This window comes from Parambassis ranga, chromosome 10 (genome assembly GCF_900634625.1).
Source record: "Parambassis ranga chromosome 10, fParRan2.1, whole genome shotgun sequence".
Classification (NCBI taxonomy): Eukaryota; Metazoa; Chordata; class Actinopteri; family Ambassidae; genus Parambassis; species Parambassis ranga.
Window position 1 is genome coordinate 14202565 of NC_041031.1, and position 20973 is coordinate 14223537.

At 41.2% G+C, this 20973-nt stretch overlaps 2 protein-coding genes across 4 annotated transcripts; one reads left to right on the forward strand and one right to left on the reverse strand.

Moving 5' to 3' along the window:
* Positions 1 to 44: 44 nt before the first annotated feature.
* Positions 45 to 16745, reverse strand: LOC114442547 (centromere protein F-like). 3 transcript variants are annotated; one of them, XM_028416230.1, is made up of 18 exons: positions 16512 to 16745; positions 14894 to 15071; positions 14576 to 14772; positions 13716 to 13819; positions 13357 to 13421; positions 12190 to 12445; positions 10869 to 11062; positions 10322 to 10447; positions 10123 to 10251; positions 8072 to 8194; positions 7437 to 7572; positions 5636 to 7056; positions 4675 to 5442; positions 4082 to 4389; positions 3878 to 3959; positions 3052 to 3622; positions 2543 to 2673; positions 45 to 2113 (listed from the first exon to the last, which is right to left on the reverse strand). In XM_028416230.1, the coding sequence occupies exons 2-17, from the start codon at positions 15053 to 15055 to the stop codon at positions 2555 to 2557; spliced, it is 4761 nt and encodes a 1586-aa protein (XP_028272031.1). In that variant the 5' UTR covers positions 15056 to 15071; positions 16512 to 16745; the 3' UTR covers positions 45 to 2113; positions 2543 to 2554. The 3 variants fall into 3 exon arrangements, with proteins under 3 accessions (XP_028272031.1, XP_028272030.1, XP_028272032.1); XM_028416229.1 differs by having other exon boundaries at positions 12190 to 12448; XM_028416231.1 differs by lacking the exons at positions 13716 to 13819; positions 14576 to 14772; positions 14894 to 15071; positions 16512 to 16745 and adding an exon at positions 13149 to 13261 and having other exon boundaries at positions 12190 to 12448.
* A 2373-nt stretch (positions 16746 to 19118) lies between these two features.
* LOC114443046 (protein RD3-like) lies at positions 19119 to 20664 on the forward strand. Its single transcript, XM_028416953.1, has 2 exons — positions 19119 to 19426; positions 20289 to 20664. The coding sequence occupies exons 1-2, from the start codon at positions 19119 to 19121 to the stop codon at positions 20662 to 20664; spliced, it is 684 nt and encodes a 227-aa protein (XP_028272754.1).
* The last annotated feature ends 309 nt before the right edge of the window (positions 20665 to 20973 follow it).

Consider the following 20973-nt stretch of genomic DNA (forward strand, 5'->3'; position numbering starts at 1 on the left):
ACTGCCATCTCACTCATAGATGCTCAGAAACAGACAGTTAAGAGTTAAAGTTAAGAGCAAGCATTTTATTCTAGTTACAAACAAAACACAGACACATTCACATAAGTGTCCAAAAAAAGGCAACAAATACAGGGCAGGTTTCCCTTCTCGGGATCAGACAATTCCACGTCACCAACAAAAGACTGCAGATCCCAGAGATATGAAGGCAGCTGAGAGAGAAGTCAGGCGTGTGTTTATGATAAATGGTCAGAGCACTGATTAACAGTTTGCTGTTTTAAGTGAACCAACCGCAGCAGAGAGAGGGAGAGACAGCGCTGTCCCTCTAAACATGTGTCAAAGCCTTCAAAATTACACAACACAGTTTTAAAGGACAGATTCACGTTTCTTAATATCCACAAGAGGGGGGGGGGGGGTTAATCGACACAAACAAATCAAATTAAAGTCTGTTTTATTCCTCCACCGCAGCCTAACCAGTAAATACTGCCTGGTGAAAAACAGTGAGAAAATGTAGTGCTACAAAATACCTAAACTGAAGATTTCCACATGTTTTGGCCAAAGGGTGGTCGCGCCATGATTTTAAAAAAAGCATTTATTTATCTTTTTTTCCAGTGGGATATTTGTCCTTGTTTTTTAGCAAATATACTTCCATGCAAATTGACCTCAATATTCTGCATCAACTTTAATTTTTACACTTTTTCAGTTATTTCAAGGCACAAAGTCCAAAAAAACGGATGCTGTCACAGATAAACTGTGCCCTTTTAATCAGACAGCTAAGGTTTCAGAACAAAGCGTGACTTTGTTGCTCCATCAGCAACAGAATTAGGCTAAAAAGTTGGCAATTGGCTATTTACCTTAGTCTGAAGAAATGTTTATATTCAGTAACTGTTATGGCAAAATGCCAACAGTAACAGAAAAAAACAGGGGAGTTATTGGATCAATAATCAAGAGTCCAGAGTGTTAAGAGTTAAATAATTATATCATAAGTAGCTAATTTCTACCACATAGACTTAAATAAATGTGAATCTATCCTTTAAATAATTAAATCTTATACAAAGTGGTCAGATCTGCTGCTGCAGGACAAACAAGACATCAGTGTACATACATTGAACTATTGTTGTCTATGGCACAATAAATAAATGTACAATAAAAACATTAACAGATGTACAATAAAACAATATCAAATAAATTATATCTAATGGAGTGCAGGACACTACCTCAGTTTATCTCAAACAAATTAAAGCTTCACATGTTTTTGGTGAATTCATTGTAACTAACTACCGACTGTTTGTTGGCGTAGGACAGGGAGGCAAAGCAGGAGACGGAGGAGGAGAGAGGGAGCGCAGTGTGCTTCACCATACATGGAGCGGAAACCAATGCAGGTTAGACTGAGTCATAGACATGTGCTCACCCAACTCTTTCTCTCTATCTCTCTTTCACACACACACACACACACACTGTAAAATCAAGATGAGGACACGCGTGTTCCTATTCACAGCTAAGGTTTCACACATGCACACTGTGCTTTAACGCATTATGGTAAACACCTGACTTCTACTAAAACACATTCAAGTGTCCATAAATAAGCCACGTCAAAAAGTTAAAAGATGAAAACATCATGGTTTCAAACAGTCCTCTCTTGGCTTCACCCTTTTGGAAAACAAATCAAATTTATCTTGACAAGTGCTTGTTTAGAAAAACACCATCTAGGCACTGTTTCACTTAACGTAAGCTGAGGCTAGGCTCATAAGTTAACTCTGAGTTTGCAAAAAATAAACAGTCCCTTTGGAAAAGTGGTTGAAGAAACACTAAATCACCACCTCTGTACCTAAATATATAGGTGGGTGTGAAGCATTGTGATGGGCAGCAACATCTCCACCTAGCAATTAGAGGATAAACTAGTGACCAGTAAAAACATTTTGGTTCCACAGTGTAGATGTATTTGTTCTGTCAGTGCAGGCCCAGTTACCTGCACTCACCTACAGAAGTCCATGCATGATTACAGCCTTTTAAACTGGCCCTTTGATTCAAGGTCTGTAGTGCCACGAGACACTGAAGAGTCCCTGTGCTGTGACTCATCAGTCACATTCAATGTGATCAATTCTTTCCTACAAATCTGTAAAAGGGGGAAAGACATGCTGTTAGATCAAATGAAAGAAAAAACAACTATATTTAGGCAAACATTCATAAGAGGTGAATCTGGTGGTGGGTGAGGACAACTAAGACAGCAACTACTTATTTTTACTATTAAATAATCTTCTGATCCAACTACTCCATGGAAGAAAAGGAACAATCACACCTGCTTTGGAAGATGTGGAGTATCTTAAATACATTCAACACTAAAATGACTGCCTGGATAAAACTATAAGACCATTTAATATCTCTGAAGGAGATAACTAAAGAGACACCTGAGCGTAGGATTAAGAGGCCTGAAGGGGTGATGTCGCAGATTGCAAAGAGCATATGGGAAAGCCATCCATGGCCAATGCTTTTTAGATCAAAGCAGAACTCCACAGTAGTTTCAGGGAGAGTTTAAAGAGGTTACCTGTTGCTGTGTTTAATCTGTCTCCTCCTCCTCTCTTGTGTCTTTCTGAGACACAGGTACAACAGTTGTCCCTAACAAACCTCTTCTCACAATGTAAGGACATGAAGGACCACTGGGGATGTCAGCGAACCCTGAAGAATGTAAAGAGGTGAGAGCGACATTTAATAACCATCAACACTGATGAGGCAAACTTGATCTGGCACATGCTTATTTATGCTTCCTACAATTCCAAAGCCACATAATTACAGATTCAGATTTGGATGTTTGTGTCCAATAAGTCAAATATTCTTTCTAAAGCCGTTTTTATTCTCTGCCAACGTCTGAAAGGAATATCTGGCTCCAGTGGCTGAAGTCTCAGGTAGTGTTTTTCTTGCTTGTAAATCAGTGAGAAGAATTTTGTACAAATAGTTTGTTTACTCAGTTTTACACAAACCAGAATTTATTCAAGCCTGTTTAGATTACTGATTTCCAATTTATTCACCCCATAAAAGTACATCTAACAAGATTACCTTTCATGACGACTTCAGGCAGGCCATAGGGTTCATACTCTGTGTCGTCAAAGGCAGCTGACATCTGCGTCCTATTACGGCGAATTCTCTCAGCCAGGCGAGCTGGGTCAGCAGGGATGGGGAAAGAACCTGAAAACAACATTTTGTCTCCTGATTCTGCCCCTTCCGTTAATAGGACAGGAGAGACAGGTGGAGATTCCACCAACTCTTCTTCCTTGTCATCTGCTGCCTCCTCAGTCTGTGTGCTTACATAGACAGTAGGGACATCATGATGATACAGACTCTCCTCAGTTTGACTACTGACGCTTTTCATTTCCATCTTGACATCTCTGTCTGGGGAAATGCTGACTATGCTGGTTGCTCTGGATACATTTGGTGTGGCCCCAGGTCTTCCTGAGTAGCACTGGGCTTTGGATGGATTTGGTCCTGAGGATTTGTGGGGATGTTTGGTTACATGTTGCTGAGTCATTTTCTCCGATGACATTTGGACAAGTTCAGTGTCGTTGTATTGGGCTGGACAGGCCTCCGACCATTGTAAGACATTAATGTCCTGGTTTTCTTTTTCGGATTCCTGAGAAAAAAAAAACATAAATATTAAAAACATTACCGTCAAAACTGCACAGAAGAGACATGTTTTATCTTTTTCATGTACTCATTTTATTTCTTAGAAATTTCCTAGAAAGAATACCTATTTGAGAGGCATCAACATAAACTAAAATTACCCGCAAACAAATCCCATCCTCATTCCTAAAAACTTCTGATGCACAGGGCCTAACGCACATAGAGTGGTCTGGAAAATAAGACTGTAATAATTTTATAAAATTACCTTGTCAGCATCATGAATTTGTGGTGGAGACTTTTTAGACGACTGGAGACTCTTCGGTTCAGGATGATTGTTGTTCTGAAGTCTTGTGGGTAAAAACAAACAAAACAAGCATAAACATTCACATCTGCATCCAATGCAGGTCCTAGTCAAATATTTACACGCCTTCTACTCTACTACTACTTTTCTACTTCTGGTGTGAGTTACCTGGAGACCAACATGCGGCCATGCAGTTTGTTGGAGGAGCTGAGAAACAACTCATCTTCTCTGATGACTGTGATGTTACCCTGACTCTGCTTCTGATGCTGAGTCTTTTCATCCATCTGCTGCTGGTTTGTCTGGGAGTGGATGACAGCAGAGATCTGTTCCTGGGTTTCACATTGGTCCTCTATGTTGGGAAAGAATTGGGCAAAAGTTGTGGCTGGCTGGGAAGCCAGTCTCCACACAGCAAGCTCCTCTGCCTGCTGCTGGGTCTTCTCAGAGAGAGTCCGTACCTTGATCTGCAGCGCCTCCACCTGGACAGGAGAGAAAGGACAGCAGAAGTTAAAACAAACCTCACCTTAGAAAAATCAATATACAGTAATAACATACTAATAACTCGATCTTTACTTAGTAATTTAAACATTTTTTTGTAATAAAGGAAAAAAAACATAAAATATGAAAATATGTTGTTTTTATTCATTGATGATTTGTATGTACTATATGTAATTTTTATTGAATTGATTTTCTCATAAAGTTTATCACGGTCTACACTACTACAAATTTTACTTCTGTTGATGTGAAAAAAACACTGTCTCTACCTGCTGCTGTAGATGATTGGCCTGGTCTTGAGATACTTCCTCCAGATCTTCAGCTCTTGTGGTTCCCCAGTCTTCCCTTTGCAAATCTCCTCTTTCATCTTCACTCCCACAAACGCCCTTCAATTGCAACTCTTCAGCCACAGTATCACTGTTTTTACTGTCAGTCTGTAACTTTGGGTTGTTGGTCTGATCAGAGATCTTCAAGCCTTCTATGCTTTGCTTTAGCAGCTGATTTTCCAGTCGAAGAGCAAGCAGTTCTGACACCAAGTCTGTTGGATTTTTGTGTTGAGTGCACTGATCTTGTGTCATTACAGAAGCAGAGCGTTGGTTATTTTGAGTGTTTACAGAGTCTGGATACTGTCCTCCTGACCACAGAATTTCATTGTATATTGAATTTGGCGTTTCAGCATCCATTGTTCCAGTCATTGCATTTCTCTGTGCATTCAAGTCATTATCTACCAGTGGTTTTGTACTGATACAGGTGACAGCACCTTCCATTTCTTGTTTTGATTGGAGCTGTGAGGTCTTCACTAACTTCACATCCTTCTGCTCTACTCTTTGTCCCTCTACTTCCACCTCTTTGGAAACCATCATTACCTCTGAGATCCTTTCAGTCTTAAGGCCCTCCAGCTCTTTCTTGTATTGCTGTAGCTCCCCTTCCTGGTTGAGGAGGGTACTCTCCTTCTCTTGCAGCTCAGCTAGAAGGCCTGAGATGTGCTGACTCTGCTTCTCAAAAGCCATGGTTAACTGCTGGGTCTGACGGGTAACCTGAGAAAAAAACGAAAAGAAGAAACAAAACAAAGTTTAAAACTAAATCCAGCCTGAATCAAAGCTGCGCACCTTACAGGACTTAATTACATTTTTAGATAATATGTAATGAGACGAGGTCCACATTTCCTCCTCCTCAGATACTGTCTGTTACATAATGACATTAACTTTCTGTATATCCACCATTATTTACCTGACTCTGCAGGGCCTCTAGTTTAACCTGGTACTGGTTAGCACGCTCTGTCTCTTTAGCATACTCCTTCTGCAGGCGCTCTACCTCTTTTCCCAAATCAGAGGAAGTACATTCGTTCATATGGAGGTCTGACAAAGAAGGCCCACCCAAACAGTTCTGTCTGTTGTCATCCAGGTCAGGGGTCATTCCACCTGTTTGATCATCACCTGAGTGCTTAGGATTTATCACTTTTTGCTCTTCCTGAATGATTTGTCCTGCTGCCTGTGACATGAGCATGTTGCGCTGGTTGGTGGACTGGCAGAACAGGAGGTGCTGCTCTGGTGAAGGGAGAAGTGTTCGATCGCAGCAAACAACATTGGAGTTAAGTTCATCATCATGGAAGGTCAGGTACGTTAAGGGGCTATTGGCAACAGAGAGTTTCTCCTCTTCTTTTAACTCATCTTTTCTTCTGCTCTTAAGCTCTTCCAATTCAGCAGTAAGTTCTGCCAATTTAATGCTCAGCTCCTTCTTTACATCAGTGTCAGTGTTTAATATTTGGTTTCTCTCATCCTCTTCTCTTTCTCTTTCCTCTCGCTCTAAGGCAAGCTGGGCTTTCACCTCTGCTAGCTGCTTTTTCAACTGGATATTGAGTTCTATCATTTCACTCTCCCTGTCTTCTTGTTTTTTGTCCGTCTCCTCCTCCTGCTGCTCCTCTCGCTCCTTAATGTCTCTCTTCATATCTGCCTCTAAAGCAGCCACAACCTTCCTCAGCTTTTCAGTCTCAGCCCTTTCACTTTCTAGTTGTGCTCGCCATTCCTTGTCTTTCTCCTCTCTATCCAAAGCTTGGCTGGCATGTTTGTGACTGAGCTGTCTGAGGCGGGTCCTGGCTTCTGTCTCAGCCCGCCGTTGTGTTTCCAGGTCCTCCAGTCTTTTCTGGAGTTCTTCACGTACATCATTGAGCTCTGAATGCAGCATGGCATTCTCTCTCTTGAGGTCTTCAGAGGAGGTGGTCTGCTCAGACTTGAGAGAAGTTGTCTTTTCAGTCAAAAGCATCAAACCTTTTGGCAAAGGTGAGTCTTCAGGATCTATAAGTCGATCACCTTCCGCAGATGTGTCACATTTGCTCTCATTTCCACTCCTGTTTTGGTCTTCATTACTTTTTCTTTTGTGACTTGCTTTTTGTAAACTCTCAGGGGAGATGATGTCAGTGATGTGTTCAGAGTCGATTCCTTCTCCTGGCTCCCTGTCAGAAGGATAAGGTGCTGAAGTCAATGCTGCTCTCTCATGTACACCCTCTTCTTCCTCTCTCTTCTGCTCAGTTCGGGTAGCAGCAGGTCTCTTGTTGTGGGTGGTTAGTCGGGCAGGGTGAGAAAAAGATGGGACACTCTGTCCAACTGGGCAAAACTGGACAGGTTGTGGAGGGGTTGCCTGAGCAGATTGCTCTGGAGAAAAGAAGGAAGAGAAACAAATGTCACGATTTACCAGCAGGGAGCAGCACTGGGATGCATACGTTACAGGGGGAACAAGCACAAACCTTATGACTCATCCTCCTAAATAATGAATGTGCATATTTTGTTTCACAGAATTTTAAATTACTGCGCTGGGCAGCAACGGGTCCAGTGAACAACACTGGTTTAAATTTATGTAAAAAATGTTGCAGAGTATAAAAAAGACTGCATCTTTTGTCACTTGACCTTTTTATAAAGAAAGGAAAGAGAAAACAGAATTTCTCTATAAGAAGTCTTATATTATGGTATCACATGGCTTATACTTTATAACATATCTCATGGATTTGTCCTTCTACCCACAGCTCACTCCTCACCTTGCAGTTCCTTGAGTAGACGCAGGGCGTCAGCTCGCTCCTCTGCCAGCTTCCTCCCTTCCTCCTCCAGAGCTCGCTCTCTTTTCCTGCTCTGCTCCAGGCTCACTGCCACACCCTCTGCCTCACGGACTGCTTCCTAATGCAAGAAGAAAAACAAAAGAGGTGGATCAAAACCAGTCAAATCACATATCTCAAAGAAGTGCTCAGCTTCAATGAACTATATCATTTCACAACTTTAATATGTGCACCTGCAATATTTGCATGTGTGGATATGGAAAAGCTGCCTAAATGAGGGTTACATACAAGCAGTGTCACAACAGCATAAAACCACAAACAAACAAGTTACACATTAGTAGTAGCCATATTGCAAGCTAATAAGACATGCACTCTGTTAAACTTTATCTATCTATGTCTATTTTCTGTAACTAAAAGTCAATAACACAGCTGGATGAATTAATCTAATGAACTCATTATTTATTTACATTTAATGCATCACACCATCAGACTGTCATATGGCACATCAAGATGTTTAAAAATGGATGGACTTCAATATATATTCACTGCTCATCTAATGAATAATTGATAAATGTAGATCCTGACTCAGAAGAACTCAGGACCCTCAGTGTGTCTGTTACCGTCAGTTTGGCTTGTGTCTGTGTCTCTTTCTTCTGGCTCTCTTTCAGCTGCTCCTCTGTCCACTTCAGCTTCTCTTTTAGAGCCTCCAACTCTTTGTCTAATGCCTGCTTCTGCAGAGTCAGCTAAAAGAATAAGGAAATGATGACTTGTTAGGTGCAAAAATATGGGGGCAATGAATTCAGAGTATTGAAGGGAAAGGATTTTAGAAAGAAACAAAATGAGCAGGTAAAAAGAACAAAGGAGAAAAGAAGAGATGATTAGTTGTTAAAAATGTAGCAATACAAACTAGTGCAGGGAACAGGAAGCAGGATATCAATCAGTGATCGATAGTGAGCAAAAGCTGTGTCTAAGGTTTCGTAGACCTCTCTGGGGGAACTAAGGAAGACTTGAGCTGATCGGCTTCCCACCAGTTCTCCTTTATAATTGTGCATATTATCGTGTATATTATGTATTGTGTCATCATACATATACAGATTTATAGTGAAATACTACAGATCCAGTTTTAGTGATAACATTAAATCCAACAAAGGAGTTAGTACATCATAATTTTCACTGTCATGATGTTGTACATATACTTAATGCTGAAAAATATTACTGAAGTAATTAAAGTTCCATCACATCGCTTGTAAGCAGAGCAGGCTTTTGTTCTTCATCTTCACTGTAAAATGGTAACTAGTCTGTGAAATACATTGTTGAAATATTAATAACCAATGATCCCCAAATTTTTTTTAGCCGTTGCCTGGGAACTTGTAAAAAAATCAATTTATTTTTTGTGTTAATCAACCAACCTCCAGCCTAAATATTGACTTTGCTAAACAATATTGTTTTATACAATGATTCTTAGTTACTATATCATTTAATGTCATAATGTATTCTTAAACTTACTCAAAAAGTTTTTTATATTTTTATCTGTTTAAACAAATCTAAACTAAACAAATCAGTGGAACATTCAGAATTTTCTGTAGAAGCAATCCTCCATGAAGCGTCTTAATTGTGTCTTAAAATGTATGCAAATGTTTATTTTCAGGTGTGTAATTTATTTTACACATTTAGTCAGCCTAGTGCATTTAAAAGGCAAACGAAAAATAATCTGCAGCTCACCACTGAAACTGTGTGTGTGCACGAACAAACAAATGATAAATGCAAATTCCACAATAGCCTGTGTAAATTGCTCTCTACCCACAGCTGAATGTCACTGTGTTTATATGCCCCTATGTGTGTTGACTCTCCTTTGCCTAATCAGAACTTATCAGGGCTTACAGTCAGGGTTTGTGAGAAACACAAATGTGCATTGATAAGAATTATTGCAGCATATCTCGATGAATAGGAAAAACATGTTTTGTATGTAAACTTTCCAGTTGGATCTGCTCATAAAAATATGTATTGCAACATTCCTTTATGTTTAGAAAATCCAAATTTGTTTTAAGTACAAACATGCAACATGCATATGCATAACACAAATTACAATAGTACAAATCTTCCAGCCATCTTTGCCCTGCAGCCATTTCTTCACACCATGTTTACTGATTTTTTTTCCCATCACACACAGGTTTGAGTTTGCTTCACGCTTTCATAACCAAAGCATTCTGCGCCATCAAACGCAGGAAGATTGCCATTACCTTTGCTGCTCAACCTTGCCACTGGTGAGAAACCGAGAAGATAGGAGGACGAAGCGAAGAGGAGAGCAGGCAGGGAGGGAGAAAAGAAAACAGAAACACAAAAAGCAAGAGAGTGAAACAGAGAGTGAGAGGAAAACAACCAGGGCAAGAAGCAAGTGTGGGAAAAGACATGAGATAAGTTTATTGACCTTTGGTACAAATAACAAAAATAGTCCCTGTAAGAAGAAAGAGGGAGAGAGAAGATGGGATAGAGGTAGGAAAAGCAAGAAAGAGAAACAGGAAGTAGCTGAAATAACAGGACAGATACTGTAATGAACCAAAACATAAATGTTACGTGGATCATGAGTTTCCAGTGTTGATACAGATGTAGATTTGTCACTTTGCTTTTTTTGAAGCCTGTTTGTCTTGTTAATTAGTGCACGTAAACTGACCTTATCAGACTGAGCCTGCAGGGCATTGTGAAGCGTCCTGGCCTGCTGCAACTCCTGGTTGAGCTTATTCACCTCCTGCTGATGCTGCTTCTCTAGACACTGCCTCTCCTTCTGAAGCTCTGTCAAATCCTGAAAAACAGACAACAAAGTTTGACACTAATCTGAATGTTTTTTTCTGTTGCTTGTGTAAGAGCCTCACCCTCTGATGCTGCTTCTCCAGCTCCTTGGTACGTTGTTGGTGCTGCAGTCGGCTGCTCTCTGCATTTTGCCTCTGACACTTAAGCTCCTCCTGTAGCTGTTTTAGCCGCTGCTCTGCTCCTGATGCCTACCAAACCCAAACACACAAAATGCATTTGTTAAACTACATATTAAATGTTGCAAAACATCACTCTAATAATATACACTTGTGTGAATCTTTGTATAAACAGGTAATTCATTACAAGTCAAGTAATTCATACATCAGAAAACCCTGAATAAATGGGGAAGCGTGTCAGTATTTCTTCATGCATCATACATGCATGTCTGATGGTTTTGGTTATTTTTCAGCACAGGACAGCACATGTTTTTCTCACACCTGATATATCAGTGAAAACAGCTGTTGTGATGAGGCCAACACCCATTGTACAAGTGGGAAAGCTTCAGTGAAATACTGTGGATAATCAGTGGTGTGAAACACCACTTCTTTTAATGAGCTGCAGTAGCATCACCAGTAGTAATGGTAGTGATATTGTATTGTGTGCTTTTACCCGGTTACTGTCCTGGGCCATGCGCGTGTGTGCCAGGCTAAGCTCATCGCGGGCTTTCTGCAGGCTGACCTCCTTGGCGGCAAGTTCCTTCTTGCTCTGCGCCATTTCACTCTGAATGGAAATCAACTTCCCAGATTTGGCAGACAGCTCCTCCTCCAGTGCAAAGATACGACTCTGCATTTCTGATAAAGAAACTGGTGGATGAATCACAAACAGAAACATACTATTAATAGACTCATTTGGCTTTAAAACAGGTCAAAGAAAAACATACTGCACATGAGAAACAAATAAGAAGAAATACAAGGAAATATAAAAACAACAGAAATATTGATAGGTGAATAAAAGGGAGAGCAGGAACAGAGAAGACCACTTAAACAGTCTTGTAACTCGGATAAATACTAAGCTATAGGAAATCCCAGGAGTGTTTGTGAAATGTTTGCCTAAACAGTAATATTTATATTAATATCATATTAGTGGCTGAGAGGTTGGAGCATTTGTGTTATCAGCAAGAACACACAAATGGGGTCAATCAATACAGTCTAGCTCAACCACAGTTATTGTCACTCTGTGATGCAAAAGCAAACTGATATGCAAGGCCAGGGATACATCTGAGCTTCTGGTGTGTCTAATGAAACTTTTATGTTTATTAATGTTTTGCCATCTACCTCAAAGTCTGTGTTGTATGACATAAATAGTGACAGGGACGAAAGAAGCAAAAAAAACATTTCCATTCAAAAGGCATGCCTGAATAAACACCATACTGCCCCTCCCTACTGATGTTCCAGCAGCTATTGTTTTACGATGACCTGGCCCCTATCCTCCTCTGAATAAACACACACACACACACAGAAAGAGAGGAGTGTTACATCACAAGTCTGAAGTGTAGGAGCCACTCTACATTATAGAGTTGGCCTTGAATCAGGCAGAGGAATCTCTGGCTGATCCTGTCATTACTACACAACCTCTTATGTAACACGTGTTGTTGAAGTTATTCAGGATAATCTAATTGCTTCACTTATTTTGATTTTGCTGAGATCACCACTAAGAACTAGAAACACAGAGAATATATTTCATCATTTGATGGTTTGTAAATAAACTATATATTATAAAACAAAACAAAATAATATGTAAAAAAATATAAATATAAAAAAAGCTGTGTGCTGCTCAGTAAAAATGTAAAACTAGCGATGACTGTCCCTCTTCTGCAGTGGCCCCAGGCTCTGGAAAAGCCTCCTGTTGACATTAGGTTTGTTAACAATGTACACTATTGTAAGCTGCACCTTTCTTGTTACCGGGGTGACCACTGAACATCCCAACTCACTGTCTGTCTTTGTGGTGTGGTCCTTCTCCTTTCCACAAACCCCCTGCTCTGACACGCCTTGATTTGTGACATCAGGGGAGGGTGTCTGGGGAGAGGGTAGTCGTCTCTTGGCCACTGGTCTTGAGTCATCCCGTTCCCATGGAAATGCAGCCAAGGGAGTGGAGAAGATGTCTGATTGGTCAGATGGGTGGCGGTGGGGTGTGCTCTTGTGTTGTCGGGGCAATGAGGCAGAGGGCATGTCTGAGAACTGGAGCCGCTGCTGAAAGAAGGAGATAAGAAACAGAAAACAGTGAGAATGGAAAACTAAAGGAACATAACAGGTTGTATGCTGCAACTTCTTAAACAGTATTTGACTCAAAATAAATACATCCTGAATTAATATTTTACTCTACACATTTGTGATTACAACAACCATGTGGAAACTGAGAGAAAAGTCAGATAGAATCAGATGATGTTTAATTGAATTAATGCACAAGTACTTAAAATATCTCTTAAAAAAGGGAACTGGCCAAGCCTTTAAATGACCAAAACTATAACACATCACTGCAATCATGTGTTTAGCTATGCAATGTACATAGACAATATAGTTATTTTTATCTAATATATGCCACTTTACACTCACTAACAGCAACACTGTAGCTCAAGTAGTCCCGTGTATCTGTTAGTAGAAGTAACACTGCCTGAAACAGCTGTTTAGCAGTATGCTGAGTATATTTTCAGAATAAAATTATGCAAAATACTTTAAGTCTTCCTTATGTTTATCTTCAGGTTTGGTCTTTTCTGAAAATGTTTGATAACAATGCTAGCCTTATCTTTGTGCCTTAGTGTTCAACAGACCACACAGCTGTGTTGACAATCCGTAACCCTTCACTAAAAGGCTATTTCGTCTGACCAGACCCAAATTCAATCAGAAAAAGCTGCAATGAGTACTGATCCATAATGAGATTTGAAAAACTCACTGTTCACTTCTGGCTCATCATGTTCTAAATAAGAGTGACAACCTGATGACACTAAGTTGGCAGAGGTTGATGCCGTTGTACCTCTCCAATTCTGAGCTGTAACTGCATCTACTCTGAAGCAACAAAAGGTTGCATTTAGAGGGTCATGGCACGTACAGTGTACTATGATCTGCAAGCTTTCAGGATAGTTCACACTGATTTTACTTACTCGGCTGTGAAGTGCCCGGCTCTGTCCTTCATCTCGCTGCCCCGATTTCTCCTCCTGTCTGCTCCCTACAGGGCAAAAACAAAGCATATGGACTGAACTTAGTACTAAAAACCAATCGCCACAGCTGATCAGAAACAACAGCAACACATAACCCAAGTGGTTTAAAGACGAGAGGAAAGACAAACACCAGTCTCCAGAGAGTGACAGGCTGGGAAAGAACAGGGAGAGTTTATTTATAACTTCTCTACTCATTGTGGGAGATGTGGTTTTTCCATTAAATACTGGCGCATTAATGAATGGATAAGGAAGAAACCAACTTTAACAATAAACAGACAAGTCAGAAATTTACTAGACCGTACCATTGTGTTCCCAGGGTGAGGTTGTATTCCAACAGGGTGTAGAAAACAGAGTGGTATCTGCTGTCCTGCTGCTGTTCTGCAGCTTCTCCAGCTCGCCCTCGAGCCTGCCACAGAGTGAGGGACATGGCAGAAATAGAGGAGAAGAGTTAAGTCAGGTTAAAAAATGTTTAGCCGCATGTCATTACTCTGTCGCTGGCTGGCACAGTGGTGTCTAGAAAACAACGTGGCATTTATAGATAACTAGGAAGGTTTCTGGGGAAACCCTGGTCTTATTAGGTGAGATGGCATCCATCTCACCTGGGGTGGTGCAGCTCATATTTCTACCAATATAACAATATAAGTTTATTAGACAACCAACCATCTGACAGCCCAGGGTCAAGGCCAGGAGGCAGAGTCGCTGTCCTACACACCGCTCTGCTGTTTCTGTAGGACTGCCGCCCTCCATTAAAAACCCAATAAATAAATATATAAAGGCAAAAATCTCATAGAAATAGTGCCAGCAATTCTGATTGTAAAAAGCACTATATAATAAATTTGAATTCAACTGAAATGAATTAAAATGAGACATTCTGCCCTGTTGCTGTATGCTTCTACTAAGTGATTAAGATTTAGATACAGCCGTGTCTGTTCAGTTGACTTTTTGGAATGTCATCACATCATTATTTTGTCTTATTAAATATTTGTATAAAACTCTGGAGTCATGACCAAAAAAAATAAAGTTATCTTTGATCTTAGTCTAAAAGTGATTCCAGGTAAACATTTGTTTACTTGGAATCAACAACTGACCAAGCACAAGACAAGACAAGGTTTTAAAAAACAAAGCATTAAAAAGTGAAGCGGCCCCAGTGATTTTCACTGACCTTTTGACGTCCTGTGTGAGCTTGTTGTTGACAGTACGAGCAGAATCTAGCTGGCCCTCTAAAGAGCATACTTGAGCCTGTTTGGTTTGGAGCTCCTGAGTCAGACGCTCCCTGCTGGTCACAGCCGCCTTGGCCTCATCTCGAACACTCTGAAGCTCTCTCTGCACTGACTGCAGCTCTACACGCACCTCCTCATACTGGTCAGGAGCAGGGTGGAGACAGAGGAAAGGAAAACGTTTTAGGGTTATGAAGAGAAGAGTTATAGAGATGACTCAGTAGCATATCATTGACGGCTATAAATTCACATGGTCATCATACCTTCACTGTTTGTTTTTCAAGGCTAGTGTGGATGTTGTCTAGCTGCAGCTGTTTCTGCTTGTTTTCTCTGGACAGTCGCTCCTGAAGGACCTGCAACTCCTTCACTTTCAGCAGGACCCGCCCAGACAGTCCCACCGTCCAGTCTTCCTCAGCCCAACTCATCTCTCTCTGCCTGGGCCTGACAGAGAGGTAGAATAAAGACAAACACATACTACTTGAAGATTCTTCATTTGTCATTGTCACAAAGAAAACACATATATTACAAAAGGTGACGTGGTTTCTGAGAACACTAAGAAGAATGTGCCAGCTTTTGTGTCTACCTGGCAGATAAGTCAGTTTCTGCAGAAAACACATTCACCTGGTAAAACATCCACAGTCTGAAACATGGAGGAAGTACAGGCCTCAGTTTGTGTTACATGGTCTAACTCATAACACACACATCTAAACACGCTCGTTAATATATTGCGTTGTTAAGGCTTTGATCCCTCAGGGAGATGCTGGTTGTCACCACTGGGCAGCTGTGACTCACTGTTTTCCACAACACAGACTGCCTGTAATGTTTCAACAGCCCTATGAGCTGAAAATAAACCATCCTCTTACACTTCTGCAATAAAATACATGTTGTTTACATAAAACCTTTGCTCAAAGTACTTTATTCCAAGTTAAACGAATAGATACCAAAGTATCTAGTACTTCCTGTATGGGTCAATCATGCACACAGACAGGCAGCGTTAAAAGTGAGAGTTTTGGAATGAAGAAAAGCTTGACTGAAAATGATGGCCTGACCAAACCTGTAGATTTAACATGCATTTCAGCCTCGAGGCTAACAGCACCACGACTCAGTCAGTTTCCCTCATAACACATTATGTCACTGTTTACCTGCCTCTCAGCAGACATACCTGACTACACTGACAAATCTATGAGACCAGTCCCAGAACAACGAGAGTAGCAACAAGGGCTTTTCAATTCCATCAGGATGATGTTATAATACTTGCATACACGTTCATGTTCAATCTATTTACTACAGTATTGTCACATAAGGAATCACATAAATATAAGCAAAAAATCTTCATGACAGAATAATAAAGTTAATGACTTATTTCCAATGTCATCACTGTTGGGTTCACAGTGTAGTTTGAGATAGAGATGGGTTGTAGACTAGTGGTCAAAAACACATATGTACATCATGTCTTTTTGGATAATTTTGTTACATGTCATTCCCCTGCTCTCTCACCATGCTTCTCTGACTTTAAAACAGACTTAAAATGTATTTGTCATTTTAGGATAATAAATCAGATACATATATCTGCGCTTTTTTAGTAAATGTCAGGGCAGATTTAGTCAAATGTAAGATGAGAGGTTGGACCCTGGCCTGTGCTGAACCAGGTCTGATCACGAGGTTCAACCAGAACAAGAGAAAACTGACACCTTCCAGCAGCAAAAACTGAAAGACAGTTTAACGTCCATGATAAGCAGCAAGAACCACACCACGACACGTCGAAAACCATATGGTCTCAGTGTTTTCTACTGTCAGTGGTTTGAACTGTGAGCGCCCAAAGTGACTGACAACTAACCTAGCAGTGATGCTACAAGCTAGTCCCAGTGTAAAGCTACTTACCATTCACTTTACCGAGCTACAACGGGCGCCAGCCGCCGGTCAGGCTCACACACACACACAGCTGAGGCGGCTGCTGTGATTCCGCTGTGTATAGAAGTAACAAATGTCTTCGTCTCCTCGCTGTCTGGGGACCGTGAACTGTTTGTTAACTAACCCAAAGCTAACTGCTAACAGTGACTGACAGCTTTCATATCTAAGACAAGAAGCCGCGCGTCTCGTGCAGCTGACAAAGCCAGCAGCAGAACCGGAGTCGCTGTGACACGAGGCGGGGAGAGGCGGGGCTAATGACGTAGCAGGGTCTGTTTTGGGAAAAGTCCTCGCGGCGGTTTGAACCTCTGATGACCTCTAGCGACCTCCGGAGTCGCTGAAATATGAATGAGTTACTTTTATTAGTACAACTTATTGAAGTATTTGAATATTTAACCACACAAGTATACGACACAAATACGACATGTTCCTACATTTCTTCAGATAAGATAAATTCCAAAGTGCAGATAGACAACTAATAAATATATAAATATATAAAGGGAAGGTCAAAAATCAGAAAATATTTTATCTTTTAAACCTACAAACATTTGGAAACATTGTGAAAATGCTTTAAACACTAAAACACCCTGCTTGGCGTAAGTACAAATAAGCACATTTAAGATTTTCAATTAAATGTCTTATTCAATAATTACACTTAAGCTAACTAATTACAATGACTTGGTGGCTTTGCTCAGAAGGTTAGATGTCCTGGAATTGTTTGTCTAGTCCATTTGGATTTGATCCACTTATCAGATCACATAAATCAACCTAAGGCCATTGTTTACCGGTTATAAATACATACGGCCGCTCCTCAACTTTCCAGCAGAACATTGTTCACTTAATAGCACTGATGTTGTAGGAGACCTGGAAACTAAAGAGAAAGTGTCAAGATTGTTTTTATCATACAGACAAAAAAAATGACCCAGGAAAGCAAGACTCAGAGGTAGCACATTTATGGTTTGTACTAACACAGAGGTGTTTGCAAGGAGACAAACAGAAAGAGAATAACACTGCAGTATGTCAAACCTGCCGTGAAACATGGTGTGATGGGTAGTTTCCAGCTAATTTGCTACTGTGAAATGAACACTACAAACACCCCTGCTTTAATTCATTTCTATTTAATTAAACATACATTTATTATTATTATTGTTTCTTTTTATTATTATACTTTTAGGCTATATTACAGTGATAGTATATGGTGTTGAGGTTCTATTTAGCAGTGACGAGGATGGACAGGATTAGGAACCGTCGCATCAGGGACAGCTCAGGTTGTCTGTTCTGGGGACAAAGTCACGGAGACCAGATTTAGGTGATCTGGACATGTGCAGAGGAGGGTTAGTGATTATATTGGTAGAAGGAGCTACCAGGCAAGAAGTCAAGAGGAGAGCCAAAGAGGAGATATATAGATGTGCCATGAGGCACATGAGGACATGAAGTTGGTCGGTGTGAGAGGAGAGGATGCCGAGAGTTAGGTGGAAACAGATTCTCTGAAAGGAACAGCTGAAAATAAAAGAAGACGTATATGTAGACCTCAAATCATTTCTCTCAAAAGTAAATATTTTTCGTCCAGGTGCAGCTGCAGCATTGAGTGCAGGCAGCTATCTAATTAGATTATAATATTCATTACAACCACTCACTCTTCCAGGTAGCCAGTGGATTTGAATGTAATCTGGGATTTGGTGGCTCAGTGCTGAGTGGTGTGGAAACCCAGCAACCACCCTGTAGTTATCATGCATGCAAGGCCATATGCTGGCTTGTGGGGTAGAAATGTATTGTTGGGGTAATACTAGACCACAACAGCCTGGTGATAACAGGTGTGTTTGAAGGATTATTGTCTGCTCAGTGGGAGGCCAATACTCAGACTCCCGACATGTTATTTCAGGGATTGTGCTCGATGTATCTTGAAACCAAGTTTAACCACCGTTAAACTTTTATGAAGGTTCAGGAATAACTCGCTCAGACACTTAGACAGTGGTGTAAAGAACAAGAGGAAAGTGAAGGGGCTGAACATTTCCTTCCTGTTATGTAAACACTCCACCTGAATTTTGTCCATCACACACGCAACACTGCTCGCCCAGGTATACGCTCATGTCATGAGGTAAGCTCATCTTGTCACTCACTCTGTATTAATACAGGATTACACTTATTCCCAACCTCACTCATACCGACACTCCACGCGCCTCTCACACTGTCTGCCAGGGACCATTACAGGTAGCAAGGCAGTCAGGTAGCTGTGCGCCAACAGCTGGAGTCAGAGGAGTTTCATCCACAAGCCCATGGAGGCCTGCTGCTCATCCGGCTGCTGACAGAGGCTTTAACCGCACAACTGCAGAACTCCTATCAGACAAGAACCCACGGCAGCTTCTTAAACCTGCTTTCATGGCGGTAAGACCACAATCAAACATGCATGATGAAGATTACATTATATAAAGGTTTGTAAACAAAAAACAGCATAGAGGTAACTTTGAAATGAAACATTTGTGTCCTAAACACAAAAAACCTTGACAAACTACTCGGTTTGCAAAATTTCAATCTGAATGTGCCTCATTTTGTTATAAAGGACAATATTTGTCTTCACAGATGTTTCCTTGGTCTGCTGTTTTCTCCCTGGAACCCAAAGTGCCCGGCCAGCGCAGCACTGATGAGCTGGTAACCAACACTCTGATGCTGGAGCTGGGGGCCATGGTAAAGCGCACTGAACGCATCCGCTTGGAAAGGGCGACGGAGGGGCGCCGTCGGCGCCGCAGCTCCTCCTCCACAGCCGACTACAGCTGGCTGGCCAACACCCCAGCACCACAGCCCTACGAGCTCACACCCAATGACCTGCTGGAGTTACAGGACCTCTGTGCCAAGATCCCTCCTTCACAATGTGGCCCTGTGATTGTCAGGTAAGAAAGACAGACAACAATGTTGTAGCTAGAAACTGGCTGAAAAACAATTTATGTCCAGTTAAGACTAAGAAGAGTAAGTGGAAAACGCCCTTTTTTTTGTTATTTCACATATCCCAATAAAAACACTGCATCAGAGACTTGATCATAACTTCAGACAGAGATGCTGGGTCAGCATACTACCTACTGGTGCCAGCATGAGTAATGTGAGAGAGTAACCTTCATAATTGTATCCTAAACATGGAAAATCACATGCACACATTCACATTCATATCAACTTACTGAATAAGTAAGAAGAAGAGAACATGCAGAAAGATGTATGGAAATGAAACAGAGAGCCACAAAGCTAAATTAAAGAAACAAGGGCTTCTATCCAATTCACAAGTAATATAACCAAGCTATTAATTGCCGATGGTAACCCAACCAGGGAGCGTGCATAGCTTAAACACAAGTTCCATCCTGCTCATAACCCGTTTAGCTTTGCGTCAGTGGTAAAGCTTATCGTATTAACCAGTGAACCAGTTTGTTCAACAAATCTGCAACAATTTGGATGTTTTGGCAAAAAATTCTATGTTTACTATCTTGTGGCAGCACACTGAACATCTTTAGGATGCTGACAAACATGACTACATGTCATGGACATGTTCTTTCAACAAAAAAGTAATTTAAAATTGCAATAAAACAGAGGATCCTTCCTATTGTCCTTCGTGTCATCCTTGAACAGAGTATTATCCACCATCCAGGACAGGGCATGCAGTACATCTGTCTTGCCAGGGGAGTAGCAAGAACGTCTGGAGGTGGATTCTCTGCTGCCTTGTTTTTGTAGAGAAATGTGTAAATGTCTTTATTCTTCCCTCCACAGGTTCAGGAGGCTGGTTTCACAGATGGAACCTGAGGTCCATGAGGTTCCACGGCTTTTTCGTTCAGTGCTGCGTGACTGTGTGGAAGAGGTGAACCTAAATGAAGATGTTCAGACTCCGGACACAGTGATTGAGAAGCAGCAGCGCAGCAAGAGCCTCTCCTTTGTTACATTCCGTTCGAAGTTTCGCACAGGCAGTTTTTTTAAGGGTGGTGGCCTGAGAGGCTCCAGGGGGAACCTGCAGCAGCAGGTGGATTGGTCTGATGAGGAGGAGGAGGAGGAGGATGTAGACGGGGAGGCCATCAAAGCCAGGGCAAGGAAGGGAAGGAGCAGGAGCATGCCGGATATCACCCCTATTGAGTGCTCAGGGATGAGATAATGCAGAGGGGTGGGGGACATGTAAGGTAGTTTGGCCAAAGAAAGGTGAGGGTGGGCATTCATAAGTGAAGGGTAGGAAGGAGAGAAGGTAGCTGTTAGGAAATGAACAAAGTAGATTTCAAAACTTTTCTCTTCACAAGTGGAAAGTTGAGAAACTGAACTATGAGGGAATTTTGATTGAATCACTTTCAGTCTTTGTCCTCCCAAAAGCATTGTTGTTGCGGTTTTAGGATGTGTGACACATGACAGTCCATGACTGCCATGCATACTGTCATCTGTAGAGTTACACTTGTCTGGATGACAACTTACA

Bases quoted from the DNA above. Each gene is read 5' to 3' on its own strand.
- LOC114442547 (XM_028416229.1), bottom strand. From the start codon at position 15,055: ATGAGTTGGGCTGAGGAAGACTGGACGGTGGGACTGTCTGGGCGGGTC. The intron at 7,057-7,436 runs GTGAGGAGTGAG...TCTTTTCTCCAG, and splicing joins TCTACTCAAGGAACTGCAAG to AGCAATCTGCTCAGGCAACC. The intron at 2,674-3,051 runs GTAATCTTGTTA...TACATTCTTCAG, and splicing joins GCCTGAAGTCGTCATGAAAG to GGTTCGCTGACATCCCCAGT.
- LOC114443046 (XM_028416953.1), top strand. From the start codon at position 19,119: ATGTTTCCTTGGTCTGCTGTTTTCTCCCTGGAACCCAAAGTGCCCGGC. The intron at 19,427-20,288 runs GTAAGAAAGACA...TTCCCTCCACAG, and splicing joins TGTGGCCCTGTGATTGTCAG to GTTCAGGAGGCTGGTTTCAC.